Consider the following 14,052-nt stretch of genomic DNA (forward strand, 5'->3'; position numbering starts at 1 on the left):
GTCCCAAAAGAGGAGAGAAAAGAGGGCTTTAGGTACACTTAAGGAAAAATAAAATCAGAGCCCAACATGATGGAGAAGATCTAAGTCTGTGTTGACCACGGTGCTGCGGGCAGCATTATGTGCCGGCTGCCCAGAGGTGCTGGTGGCCTCAGTTCCTGGGAGGCCTGGGGTCAGCCTGTGAGTTTATTTTTAATTATTTTCTTTTTCAGGGGTACTTCTTGGCAGCAGCCCCACGGTGGGGACAACCCGGGGCCGGGTTTCACTTCAGGGTTTGAAGGGGAAGTTGGGGTCTATGGGGCAGGTCCCGCCTGGCCCCAGACGTCACGGCTGAGGTTCTTGGAAGTGGCCAAGCGAAGTTCCTTCCTGCCCTGACCCCAGGTCTATGGCTTAAAAATCGGGGCACCCAGGCGGGGGCCACGCAACCCAGGGGCCTCTGTAAACACGGCAGGTGCAGCCAGGTGAGGCTCTGGGGACCCCTGGAGGCCCGTGGGGGACAGGGCACGAGGTTGTGGGTGGCCAGAGCCGTTGAAGGGCAGTGATTATGGGGGCAGGGGCTGTGGAGTTGGGGAGGCGGGACCCCCAACACGGATACACAGAGACGGGGAAGGGGAGAGAGAGAGAGCGGACGGACAGATGGAGCTAGAAAGAGACAGAGTGACAGCGGGGGACAGAAAGAGACCCAGATAAAGATGGAGAGAGAGGCAGACACAGAGGAGAGACTGAGACAGAACTGCAGAGAGAGAAAGAAAAACAGACACACCTGGAGAGATTCACAAAGAAGAGACAGGCGGAGGAAACCCAAGGAAGAGACAGATTAGAAAGACAGAGTCCAGATGCGGCGGCCACCGCAGCCTCCGGCCGGGGCGCGGCTCCGCTCTGGGCCTGCGCGCCTGCTCAGCGTGCAGCGGGCGGGGGCCCAGGCCCGGGGGCGCGCACGGGGTGAGCGAGCGTGACGGTCAGCGCGTCATTGTGCTGCACCAGGGAGGCGTGCTGGTAGTGGAGGACGAGCTCCTTCAGGGACCCGTACAGGTTGTAGGGCTCCGCGAAGCCGAAGCCCGTGGCCGTGCGGTAGATGACGCAGTGCTTGGTATCGCCGTCCACCCTGCGGGGGGCCCGACTGGGTCAGAAGGGCGCCCACCCTCGCAGGCTTTCCCAACTCCGCCCCACGGCTCCTCTCAGGTGACCCCGTCCGGGACCCCTACTTCCCCACCTCCTGGGTGCTGGCTGCCGACCTGGCCCCGACCCTGCCATCTCCTGCTTTGATCCTGCCCCAGCTTCCTGCCCTGTTCCCAAGAACCCAGGGGTTCTTCCCGACTGTCTCCCAAGGCCGAACATACAGCTGGTGCTCAATGAGAGCCTTAAGAAGGAATGGGTGGATCCCCCTCCCAACACTCAGCCATTCTCAGTTCCCAGGCCAGGCACTCACACCACAGAACAGGCGTAGCAACCCCGCTGGCTGCTCTCACGGATGAGGAAGGTACCGTCCCGCTTGCCACTCAGCATTTCCTCAGCTTGGGTGCGGTTGATCTTGCCTACATACCATGTGCGTTCCTCGTGGTGGGGGAGGTCATCCTCATCCTCCATCAGTGAGTACTGGCTGTGGGGGAGGCAGGGAGGAGCCCTGGTCACTTACTCACCAGCCTCCAAGGTCCCTCTGTCCCCTGGACAACGCTCCTTCCCTGGTGAACTCCTATTCACCCTGCAAAACCCACAAAAACGGCCCCTCCTCTAACACCCCTCCACCCTCCGCCTGAAGTGGTCACTCACTCCTCAGTCTCGTTCTTGATCCCCAACCATTCGTTGATTTTCTTCTGCCGGGCACCTTTCTGAGTGAGCCACCTGGAGGGAAGAGGAAAGGTGGGCTCCTGCTGCTTGGCTGGGAGGGAACAGAGGCTGCAGCATAGGAAAGGCAAGCCCTCCGTGGTCCTGACCAGCCAGGCTGGAGGCAAGGGCTGACCAGAGTAGGTTTTGGGTGCAGCACCCCCGGTTGCCACAAGGGGTCAGCCTCGGCCAGGACAAGGACAGCTTCAACCCAGGTGGATGCCCCAGGCATGCCAGGGAACCCCGCTCCGCTGCCCCCCCTCCCGCACCCCCCCCCCATTTATTGTTTCTGTTAACACTTTTTTGAGACCCCAGACTGTGCCATCACAAGGTGCTATCAGCATCAGAGGCTCAGTCCAGGGGGCTGCACGTAGTGTGCCTTTGCACATGGCAGCTGTCTGTTCTGAACCTTAGTTTCCCCCACCTGCGAAAGGGAAACTTCACAATATTTCAGAGGACCAAGTGAGCTAATGTATGCACGGTGCTCAGCGCACACTAGGTGCACACAAGTGTCAAAGGCCCAGGTGGGAGGGGGAAGCCTCAGAAACAGGATCTTGGGCTCAGGTTGGGCACTGTATGCCGGGTCACCGAGTAGGCATTCATGGAGCGGATCCTGTCGGGGGCTCCCAGTGACTCAGCCGTGTAGCAGCAGTGCTCCCATTTCACAGCTGAGGCTGAATGGAGCTGCTGTACAGGGACCCCTTTTTTGGCAGCACCATGCTTAGTTCCTCGGCCAGGGATCAAACCCGTGCCCCCTGCCATGGAAGCAGTCTTATCCGCTGGATCACGAGGGAAGTCCAAGAACCCTTCTGAGCGGGCCAGGAGGGGCCTGATCAAAGGGGAAGGGGGCTGGTGGACAGATGAGGGAGTAGGGAGGTAGATGGGACTACCTGGTGGAGGTGAGTGAGACACATGCAGAGGTCACCCCTCCAGGTGCCCCTGCATTAACGGGGGGGCCCCCCCAGGCGAGCGCAGAGCCAGGCACTCACACAAGGTACTGGTCTCGGATCTTGCGCAACTGCATGAGGTCTGGCTTGAGGCTGTTCATGCGCTTGTCGATCTCTCGGTTGTCAGAGGCCTGTGCCCGCAGCTCCTGCTCCAGCTTTGTGCGGCTCTCATGGATCTCAGCAATGCGAGACTTGAGCCGCTCCGAGTTGAGCAGGATCCTGTGGGAGGAGTGGCTCAGAGGCCTCAGACTGGCTCCCAGTCTCTAAGCCTCTGCTTCCCTGAGTTCTCTTTCTGGTAAACTCCTATTCATCCTTCAAAGTCCACTTAAACTGACCCTCTCTCCCCCCTGGAACCCAGGCTGCCCAGCCTGTTTCCTCTCTTTCCCCACTTGAGCTGTGTTGGAGCAGGGTGCGGCAGGGCAGAGAAGAGGAACTGCACTCACCTCTGCATTTCTTTCTCATTGCCCTCACGTCGGAACCGCTCCAGATATTCCTTGCTGCACTTCTCCTGCGTCTGGCCCTGCTCTTCAAAGATCTTGATGGTCTCATTGAAGGCTTCGATGGCTGTGCGCTTCATCTGCAGTTCCTGGAAGAGGGGGTAAGTCTGAGCACCTCCTGGGACTCCCAGCAAGGCCCTCATGAGAGGTAAAGGCAGATCCCAACTCTGATATGGAGACATTGCTCAAGCTGGTCCCTCCACCAGGCGCACTGTTCCTCCAGCTGCACCAAAAGAACTCCTATTCAGCCTTCAAAGCCCACATACCCCAACCCACTCTTCTTTTAGATTCTCCTTTGGGCATCTTACAAAACAACTGGGTGCATGAGCACTGCTGAGAATTAATGATAAATCTAGTTGCTACAGTTCATGGAGCTCCTTCTCAGGGTAGATGCTGCACCAAGCCCCTTTCATGCATCCTCTCATCAAACCTCCCAACAGCCTATACAAAGTCAGAATTGTTAATGGGGAAACTGAGGCTCAGGAGGCCTAAGCCATTTCCAAGGTCATGATGCTCCTAACTGATCCCAGACAGTTGTCCTGTCCACTCAGAACCTCAGGTAACCTGTCTCTAGAAAGGAGACAAGAAGGAGACTGCTCAGAGATTACAGGGGAGACAGAAACTCCCTGATGGAGATGGGATGTTCAATCTGAATAAGTTGCATCTCAACTTACAAAAGAAGTTTATTAACACAGTCCTGGAGTGATAAAACCTTTCCCCACTTGCCTGTTTTTAAAAGATACTGCTCTTTCCCATGACCTCCTGACCCTTTGTCTTAGGCAACTCTTGGTGAGGTGGTTACCATCATTTTGATAACATCCAGGTTGAAGGCGATGGAGAAGAAAAGGAACCGAAACTCATGGTCCCAGTTTCCAGACGGGGAGACTGAGACCCAGGGGCTCAACCAAGACACCTCCCATGGCTCAGTCGCTCGTGAGGCTGCTTGGTACCTCCTCATCTGTGTTTTTGTTTGTTTTTAGAATCATATATATTGATTTCTGGGCTTCCCTCATAGCTCAGTTGGTAAAGAATCTGCCTGCAATGCAGGAGTCATGGATTCAATCCCTAGGTCGGGAAGATCCTCTGGAGAAGGAAATGGCAACCCACTCCAGTATTCTTGCCTGGAGAATCCCATGGACAGAGGAGCCTGGCAGGCTACAGTCCACGGGATCGCAAGAGTCAGACACAACTTAGCAACTAAACCACCACTGCACTGATTTCTGCTTCCAGGGCAGTCCCTGGTGCTAAGAGCCTGCTCTGTGACCTAGAAGTGGACGTCTGGCACTGCGACCTTGGCACTGCCCTCCATGCCTAGGCCTCCTTGGGGTGTGCTTGCCAGTGGTACCTGGGAGGTGCGCGTGTACTCCTCGTAGAGTTGGTCGTACTCGCGGCTCTTGTCCTGGTACTGCTGGTGGTAGACCTTGAGCTGGGCACCCACCGCCTCCACGCTGTCCTCCTTGACGATCTGGTCCTGGGAATACCCGGTGCCATCAGGCAAGCTACCTGGGAAACTGAGGCCCAGTGCCAGCCGGGCACTGCCAACCCCCACCCCCAGCACCCACCACAGCCCCCAACCTGTTGGTACTTGGACACCGGGTAGAGGAGCCGCGTGTCCAGCTTGGCGTTGTACTGGGCCAGTGACTCATGGCGGTAGTGGGTGATGAGGTCCACGACAGAGCAGAAGGTGAGCGGCTCCGAGAAGCCGTAGTGCCCGTCTCGGTGGAAGACCTTGATCAGCTTGTTGTTTCCGCCCTTCCTGGGGTGGGTGAGGGGGTGTCAGTGCCCAGCAGCAGGTCCATCCGTATGCCACGGACCGTGCGGCCCTCAGTCCTCTGACCTGAGTGACCCCCTCCCACCCCTCACCCCTGGACTCCTTGAAGGGATGGGCCCCCACCTGAGGGTCAGCGTGTACTCTCCCTGGATCTTGCTGGAGGCATCTCGGACCAGGAAGGTGCCGTCAGGCGTGTCCCGCAGTTTCTCGTTTACCTCCTCCCTGTGGAGACAGCCGGGATGGGGGCTGCCCGCCGGGAGACCCTGCCCCTTGGCTTCTGCGGCCCCGCCCAGCAGTCCTACCTGGAGATGTCACCCCAGTACCACTCGGCGTCCTGCAGGGAGGGTGGGCTGCCCCCATTGGCCAGGCCTGTGGGGGCTGGCTTTGTCTTGGGGGGTTTTGGTGGCAGTGCTGGGGGACAGGAAAACAAATACGCGTTGAGCACCAACTGTATACCAGGGTGAGCTCCCCTGGCAACTGAGCCTGCTGATACTGGCAGGGCCCTGAGTCAGCATTCTCATCCCCAACAATAAGAGCTAATCCAAGGGGGTGGGGGTCACCTGGGGGGGCAACCTCCTGCTCCTCCAGGTGTTCCTGAAGCAGCTTCTCCACCAGCAGCGCAGGAAAGTCGGGGGTGGGCTCGGTCCTAGGGGGAAGGGGAGCGTGGTGAGTGCCGGTGTGCACATGGCCTTGTGTGTACTTGCACACCTGGCAGGGGGTATGTGTGAAAGCACGCGAGTGGAAGGAGTAGATGCTGCGGGCAGGTGTGGGAGACCCACTACTGTTTCTGCACATGCAGCAAGCGATGGGTAAGTGCTCATACAACAAACAGGAGTCCAGCGCCCGGGGTGGGGAAGCAGAAAGCAAGTACAGACACAATCCACTTGCCTGCTCTCTGGTCCAAGCCCCTTCGCCTTGTCCCCAGCCCTGATGGAGTCTTCTTGGAGCTCAAGTCTCACCCACAGTTATCTTTCCTAGCCCGCCCATCACGACAGCTCTGGCCTCTTCCCCATGGGGCCCTGATCCACACTCCTCTCCCCCTCCTAGACCCCTCTCTGGCTACGTCTCCAGCCACACCTTCCTCTAGAGCCCCACCCCTTTCTGCTACGACTCAGCCCCGCCCCCCAGCATCGGCCTCTCACCCGTCGGGCGCGCCCCCTGGCGGCGGAGAGGGCGGCGGTGGCGCGCGCAGCAGCAGCGGCCCGAAGGTGGCGCCCAGGGCACGGACCGCGGGGCCCGGGGCTGGGGCGCGCCCGGCCACCCGGCCCAGGTGCTGGAGCAGGAAGCGCAGCGTGAGCGCATGGTGCAGTGGCAGCGTCGGGGGTTCCAGCGCCGGCCCCACGGGCCCCGCAGCCTCTGCGGACAGATGGCCAGGGTTGGGTGAGACAGAGCCTGAGCCCACCTGCCCCGATGCCTTCCCCAGCCCGGGCTTCCCGCCAGATTTACCCCGCAGGGCTCGGTGTGCCTCGGCCGCGGCCTCGGGTGTCACGAGGGGCGCCGGCAGCGCCAGCAGGAAGCTTTTCACACCATCTGACAGGGCTGCCGCATCCCACTGCTCCACATCACTCAGGGACCAGTCTGTGGGTGCAAGGGGGATACCTCGGTCCAAGGCGGGCGCAGGGACGGGACACATCCGTCCAGGGCAGGTTCCTTTCCCACTCACCCAGTGAAGCTTGCCCTCACCTGTGCGCATGGTGGGTGGCTCAGGCCTGTAGCTGTCCAGCCCTGGGGGGAAGGGATGGGGTAGGTCAGGGTCACCCTAGGTGCCAAGGCCAGCTCTCAAATGCTGCCTCTACCCCATGTGTGGTCTGGGGTGGCTACTCAACCTCCCAGAGGTGAGAGCAGAGGGAGGGGAGGGAGATGGTAGCAGAGGGCAGGCCACATGCTATGAAGGGGTCCACTTCCTTAGGGAGTTATTCCTTCCCCAACTCAACATGGAGACCCGGGGCATCCAGACTCAGCCTCTCCATGCAACTTGAGCCCAGGGAAGAGGATGAGCTGCCCATCCCCAGAGGCAAGCAAGCAGAATCCAGGGGCTGCAGCCAGGCCAAGGCTCACCTGTCCGTTCAATGGCCTCCACCAGCTTCACCAGGATAGGGGGAGCCACATCAGGGGGGGAGAACTGCTCGGGTAGGTCAGGGAGTGTCAGGCCTGGCAGGAGGGGACACAGTGTTGGCAGGGTCCCTAGAAGGACCCCACCCCAGTCTTTGCCTGCTGCATCTCAGCCCAAGGGCCTGGCATCTGGCCCACCACCCTGGGGGAGACGGAAGGCCCAGCTGGGACGGCTGAGCTGGTGGGACACAACCTTGTGGGTTTAAAAGGTCAGTTCACACAACTAGATGTGAGGTGGAGTGGGTTGAGCAGTGTCAACCAAATGAGATGTCCACTCCCGAATCTCTCAGGTGTAATTAAGGATTTCACGATGAGACCATCTTGGATTAGGGGTCCTAAACCCAAGGACTGGTGTCTTTATAAGAGAAGGCCATCTGAAGAGAGAGGCAGAGATTGGGGTGATGTAGCAATAAACCGAGGTATGCCTGGAACCCCTAAAAGCTGGAAGAAGCAAGGAAATCTCCTCCCTTAAGGTCTCTGGAGAGAGCACAGCCCTGCCCACACCTTGGTCTAGACTTCTGGTCTCTAGAACCATGAGAGAACATGCTCCCGTTGTTTGAACAGCCACTGGCTGTGGCAGTTCATTACAGCAGCCACAGGACACTCATCAGCAGGTTTAGGACTCTGCTGTTGCTTGCTGGGCAACCTCGGGCACAGGACCTACCCTCTCTGTGCCTCAGATCCTGCAACTGAGAAACTGGTCAATGGCCTCATCTTTCCTTTCTTAGCGGGAACAACAAAGCAGTTGAAAAGAATAAAAGGAAAATATCTCACCGCGGTCCGGACATCTCATCCCAAGAAAATTTCTCCATTTTCTAAGTCATTTTTTTAAAATGTCCCCCCTTTTAAAAAATGCTGACCCCCTTCCCTGTCCCAGCCCCCTGCTGGCCCCACATTTCGCCCCACCCAACCTTTTGTGTTCAGGCGCTCTCTGTCGGCACAGCCACCATTTGATGCAGCTTTGGCCCTTGGCGGGGACGCCCTGGCACACAGCAGGGGCAAGCCAGGGCCTGTGGGGCCTCCCTGAGTGATGGGCCAGGTGGTGCTTGAGCTGCAGAAAGGCCCAGCTGTGTCAAAAATGCAAAAAAAAAAAAAGAGCAAACAAGGGGAGGTGGGAGACATCCGGCTGGTAAGGGGGCCACAGTTCTGAAACTCCACTCTGAAATTTGCCTGTCTGCAACGCAGGGAGGGAGATCCCATTAGAATAGGCGTCACCCCCCATTTTAAGGATGAGAAACTGAGTTTCAGGAAAAGAGCAAGCTCCCCTAGATGCACAGGCCGGTGGGGCCCCAGGTGACATCAGGGCTAGGCACGCAGCTCTCTGTGCAGAGCTGCATGGAGGGAAGGCAGGCAGCTACAGCGTGTTGCCTAGTGGTCCTCGGAGGGTCAGGGCTTGAACAAAAGGACCAATACTGCCCCCCCATTTCCAGATGAGGAGACCGAGGCCTGGAGAGGGCTGGCCCTAGCCCATGTCACGTGGCCCCGGGAGACTGGGAGGGCGGAGCTGGGTGGCCGCCTGGGAGTGGGGATGTGTGTGGTGGCTGGACCCAGGCCAGGCAGAGGAGGGAGGCGGCTGTTACCAGGGGGAGAGGCAGACTCTGGCGGGGAGCCCGGATGGGGCCGCCTCCTGCTCCTCCAGGCTGAGGCGGGACGCAGGCACAGGCTCTGGAGACACCAGATGCTGCAAAGCCCAAGCCTGCAGCATGCCGCCTCGGCACCCCACCATGCCACTCCATGTTGTGGGGACTCTGGGCTGACCCTCTTTGGGCATCAGAGTCCCTTGGGCACAAACCCAGGCGGGCCCTTGGGAGGGGCCATGGTGCCTCTCAAGGCTTTGGTCTTCACTGGGTGACTCCCTGAGCGAGTGGTTCGACTTCCTGGCACCTTGGTCTCCCCATGTGTACACGGGGCCACGCTGGGCCATCATGAGTGATGAGGCAGACCATGCTGGGTGCTCAGCACTCATCGGCCTCCTTCCTACAACTTGTGCCTCAGTTTCCCTGCCCAGCATACAGCCTGGCATGCAGTCACAATGTATGTTCAGTGCCCTGGTTCTCCACTCCCAGCATGCTCTTTGGAGGGAGGGTCTCTTTGAAAGGGATGGAGCATCCTCACACGCCACTGTGCTGCGTGGCCTCGACTGAGTAGCCCACCTTTGGGCTTTTTGGCTCCCATCATTCTGGAAATCAGAAAACCAGGGTTACAACAAAGGGGGGCGGGTTTCTCAAGGGATTCCGTCTGCAAACCACAAGATGAAGTTAAATTGAGCCTCTGAATCTTACTGGACACTCCCTATTGTCTTCAAAACCAACCCCATGAAATCCAAGGGGAGGACCCGGCCCCTTCTTCACTCTGCTTCGCTTGTCAGGGCTGGCTCCCTGAACCTGCTGCGACATCCCCTCAGGGCCTTTGTCTTTGCTATGTCTGCTGCCTTCTCCCCCTACTCTCTGAGAGGCGTCTTTCTCTCGGCAGCTGTCATCACTTGATCACCTTTCTCTCACTTCTTGAACCAGAAGCCCCGTGAGAGCAGGGCGAGGCTGGTGTGTCCGCCTCTGGGTGCCCAGCCACAAACTGCACCCAGCCCTCCATAGCAGTGTAACTGACACCTGCCAACCAATCAGATATCCTCATTCCTCCTCTCCAGGGAGAAGCACCATCGCCTCATGGGAAAAAGGAAACTGAGGGTCTGTGGGCACTCTCGGTTTCCCTCATCCCTGCCAGGGGTCCAATCTGCTGCTCACCTGGCTCAGGGGGCCCGTCTCGGGGCCTGGCGGGCAGTGGGCGGGGGCCACGTGGGCGAGGGCCAGGCCGGGCCAGGGCCACGGGCCCCAGGAACTCCACATAGGTGCCAGGGAAGTCACCGCGTTGCCGGGTACGCTCATTGAGGCCAGGCATCCAGCCGACGCTCTGCGGGCAGCGCTCGTTGCCCTCGGCCACGCCCAGCGCCTGCAGGGCGGCCCTGCTCACCACCAGCACATCACCCGGAAGTAGCTCCAGGTCCTCCGGCCGCTCCCGGCGGAATGGGTACAATGCACGGTATTGGAAGCCCTCAGGGCCAGCCATGGCTGGCAGGGTGGGGTCTGGATGGTCAGGTGGCTGCTTGGGGCCCCAGTGGCCCCATCAGCCCGGGGTGGGGGGCCGGGAGGGTCCGATGGATGGGCTTGGGGACTCAGGCTTCGATTTCCACCAAGAAGTTACAGGCGACCACCTGGGATGCTCACACTTTGCTTCCCACCATTATTTCACGACCCTAACAAGGGTCACTCGTTGCTTGTTCCACCATTCGTCAACTGGTGGGAGGGGGTCGGCAGCCTGATCTCAGGTCACTCAGCTGCTGCGTCCCCCCTCAATCCGTAGGGCGGGGCCAGGTTGCTCACTCCCTCACGTGGGGGGCCATCGGCTCCCGAGGCTGGCGGCTCTTCCAGCTGCGCCAGGCGAGGGGGCCGAGGGCACAGGCTGTCACCATGCTCAGCTCGGGACTCCGACCTAGGGGGAGAGGGGTGGGGCAGCATGAGTCGGTTTGAACTCCTGCCACCCTCAATTCAGAGCCAAACCCAAATCCCAGGTTAGAATCCCCTAACTGGGTACCCTTGGGTCAGTCCCTGCACCTCTCTGGGCCTCCGTTTCCCCAGCTGTAAGATGGGTGAATAGCCCTCCCTTGGGGTTGTTGGGCGCAGAGCTCCCAAGAATCTGCCCTGGGCACACTGCAAGTTCAGTAAACAAGTTTTTCTTCGCCCCTGTTAGAGATGGGGAAACTAAGGCTCAGAGTAGGCAGGTCTCTGTTGGACCATTCAGTGGGCTAGGAAGCCAGGACTGAAAAGCTCAGAGCTGCCCATTTTCACAAGGCCCAGGATGCATCCATCCCAAATGGCCAGTTAAACCCTGAATGCTCAGGGCGTAATGTGCAGGGTGTAATGGGAGATGATGTTCAGTGTGCTGTGGAGCTCTGAGGAGGGGCTGGGATGGCTGAGCGCAGTAAGAGGCGGCAGGGGCCAAAAGGGATAGGGAATGAAGTCCAAGCAGATGTCATAGCACAAGCAAAGGTGAGTCCAAGCAAATGGATCTCTGCAGGGGGAGGAGAGAACGGGGCGCTGTGGGGGCGGGGGGGGGGGGGGTCCCTGACATGTCTCAGCTTCAGGCCCACAGTAGGTACTTAAAACAGAAGAGGGTTGGTGGGAATCCAAGAGGGCCTTAGCCCCAGAATAGACATGGAGCTGGGAAAGGGTAGAAGGAAGGAGGGCACTGCAGTTGCCAAGCGGGTGGCTGCTGTATGCAGGGGCAATGATCACCCCCAAGGAGTCACCAATCTCGGGAGATACAGCCCAGCACAGACAGACACATTCTCAATCACAGCCCTGCAGGTTGGGTCTTCCTGAGAGATTGGGCGTGGGGTGGGGCGGGGGGGCGGTGCTTTTCTGAAAGGCGGTTCCTCACAGAGGACAGGAGGAGCGCTGGTCAGAAAGACTAGTACAGGCAAAGGCTCGACAGCAAGAAATACTTGTCAAGAGTTCAGAGTGGCCTTAAGAAAGCCACAGGCCAGGCAGGGCCTTGGGGGCCAGGTAGAGGGTCAGGCTTTATCCGTCGACCACGGGGAAACGCTAGAGGTGTCCAAGTACTGGGCACAAGCTCCACATTCCGGGACGCCCCAACATATCCACTCCCTGGCCCCTGGCCTCCCATTCTACAGATGGGGAAACTGAGGCCCAGCGACAGGGACGTCCAGAAAACCGCCTGAATCCGCTTGCCTGCCCGCCTCCGCGCCCTGCCGTGCACACGTTTGCACACGCCCCGGTGTGCGCGCCTGGGAACCAGCGCTCCCCGAATCCAAGAGGCGGGGTGGAGGGGCCAGGCTGGGGGCTTGGCGGAGGATGCGGGGCCTGCGCGCTCACGCGTGTGCAAACGCGCACTCGGGCCTGCGTGGACCCCGAAGCCCAGCTCGGGGGCCAGAGCGCAGTCGACCCTCTACCGTCTTGCACCCCACCACCCCACTATGCCCCACACAATGCCTGGGCGCCCCCTCTTTACTGCTCGACGCCCCACTCCCGGCAGGGCCTCCCTCAATTCAGGGCCGCGGCTCCAACCCCTTATCTCTGCCTACAGTTCGCCGTTCCACCCTCATCTTCCAGGGCAGGCTGCACCAGGGCCAGGTCGAGCCCGAGGCCTCCCGCTCCCTGCGGCCCCCAGTTCCCGCGGGGCCCGATGCAGCCCTGCTCGCGTTCCGGCTTCCACCGCGGCCCCATACTCTGCCTGGGCGCCCCGCATCTGAGCGCACCCTCAACCCCGCCTGCCACGCGGACAGCTCACACTTACCTGGTCGTAGCCGCCACCGCAGCCGCCGCGGCCACCGTCACACCGAACCGAGCCAGACCCGTGGCTTCACCGCGGCCGCCGTCGCCGCAGCCGCGGGATCCCCGCCTCCGCCGCTGCCGCCGCGGTTCCGAACGGTCGGGCCCGCCCCTCGGCGGAAATGGCCGAGTGCATTCGGGCCGGGCGGGTGATCTGGGGCCGAGGCGGGGCCACAGGACGCCCGACTGCTTCCGGAAAGAGCCGAACGTACTCCCGCGGGACTGGAGGGGAACGTGGGGGGAACGTGGCCAGAGACAGCCGATCATTTCCGGAAACGGTCGAACACAATCGGATCAGATGAGTCATTCGCAGGCTGGACTCGGCTAGACTCGGCTGTACTGAGATGCCTGAGACTCCGGAAACGGCCGAGCGCTCTCCAGCCGGACTCGCAAAACAGGCTGGGCCCCGAAACTTCGGAAACTTACTGGAACGAACCAAGTGTGCTTGGCCCCAAACGAGGCCCTGAGGACTTAGATCCAGAGGCGATTACCCACTTCCGGAAACTGCCGAGGCAGGGACGGCTCCCGAGAGCAAGTGAGGTGGCCCTGAGCTCAAGGAACTGAAGGTGGCATTTAGGTGGAACGGGCTCGCCACAGAAAGCTGAACGTTTCAGGAAACAAGCTGAGGGCCGAGAAGGGATCAGGCTTCAAAGCCGGGGTTTCCATGGTAGCCCAGAGCGTCTAGAAACAACTCGCGGGCGGAGAGAACTACCCCAATGCCGGCCCGCAGGCGTATGACTGTTTCCGGAAAGAGCCGAAGACACTCGGAAATAAGGGGCGTGGCTAAGGTTTCCGACCCTTCCTAACACTTCAAAAGTAATCTGAACGCACTCAGGCTGGGTTCCGACGTGGTGAAGGGAGTTTTAGGGCACAGCCCAAGCGAAGACCGGTATAAAAAGGTCACAAAGATGGTTTATTTGTTTATTATCACAGTTTCAAGGCCCAGACGGTGTCTGTAGGAAGCTTTTAGGGACAGAGCCCATGATAGGTACTCAACCGGGAGAGGGTAGCCGGAGACCTGGATCAGAGAAGGCATCAAGAAGGATCTCAATGGTGAGCTCCCAGCAGCCTTCAAAACCCACTTCAGGCGACTTTGAGCCAAGGGTCTATTTTCATCCGACCCCACCCCACTCTTCCATTACCCTTTTCTCGGCCCCTCAGAAATCCAGACATCGGACCTCCTCTTTGTAAATGTGAGCTTTTATTCACTGTCAGCTCCAGGATGGAAGGCGGGAGCAAAAGTCATGCACAGCCTTGATCTAGCTCCAACACCAGGCAGTGCTGTGTGGGTGGCTCCGGAAGAAACGCAGAGTGGGCTGCAGAGCCTGGAAAGTGCCCTTATCCTGTGGGACACAGCCATTACGTTAGCCATCTCCCAATGGAAAACGGAGGCTCTGAGATGCCCAGTGGGTCACACAGCATTTCAGGGGAGAGGGTTGGAGTCGGAGTCTGCTGTGTCTGACAACAGATTCTCCACAGCTCCCTTGACAATGCCCAGGACAGGGGCTGGCTGCATGACTCTTACCAGGAAAGCGTGGGGCATGTCTTTGCCCCTTGCC

General features: G+C 59.6%; 1 protein-coding gene across 1 annotated transcript; it reads right to left on the minus strand.

Annotated features, from left to right (window-relative positions):
• Positions 1-894: 894 nt before the first annotated feature.
• Positions 895-12,591, minus strand: PIK3R2 (phosphoinositide-3-kinase regulatory subunit 2). Its single transcript, XM_052642796.1, has 17 exons — positions 12,459-12,591; positions 9,890-10,634; positions 8,060-8,215; positions 7,095-7,187; positions 6,720-6,761; positions 6,483-6,614; positions 6,179-6,392; positions 5,597-5,682; positions 5,339-5,447; positions 5,160-5,258; positions 4,841-5,021; positions 4,611-4,736; positions 3,212-3,354; positions 2,811-2,987; positions 1,768-1,839; positions 1,427-1,597; positions 895-1,102 (listed from the first exon to the last, which is right to left on the minus strand). The coding sequence occupies exons 2-17, from the start codon at positions 10,209-10,211 to the stop codon at positions 895-897; spliced, it is 2,331 nt and encodes a 776-aa protein (XP_052498756.1). The 5' UTR covers positions 10,212-10,634; positions 12,459-12,591.
• Between the last annotated feature and the right edge of the window lie 1,461 nt (positions 12,592-14,052).

Source organism: Budorcas taxicolor, chromosome 7, assembly GCF_023091745.1.
Source record: "Budorcas taxicolor isolate Tak-1 chromosome 7, Takin1.1, whole genome shotgun sequence".
Taxonomy (NCBI): Eukaryota; Metazoa; Chordata; class Mammalia; order Artiodactyla; family Bovidae; genus Budorcas; species Budorcas taxicolor.

Coding starts and splice junctions, on each gene's coding strand:
- PIK3R2 (XM_052642796.1), bottom strand. CDS start 10,211: ATGGCTGGCCCTGAGGGCTTCCAATACCGTGCATTGTACCCATTCCGC. Junction 7,188..8,059: donor AGAGCGCCTGAACACAAAAG/GTTGGGTGGGGC, acceptor CCCTCCTGCCAG/GCCTGACACTCCCTGACCTA. Junction 1,598..1,767: donor ATCAAGAACGAGACTGAGGA/GTGAGTGACCAC, acceptor CCTCCCCCACAG/CCAGTACTCACTGATGGAGG.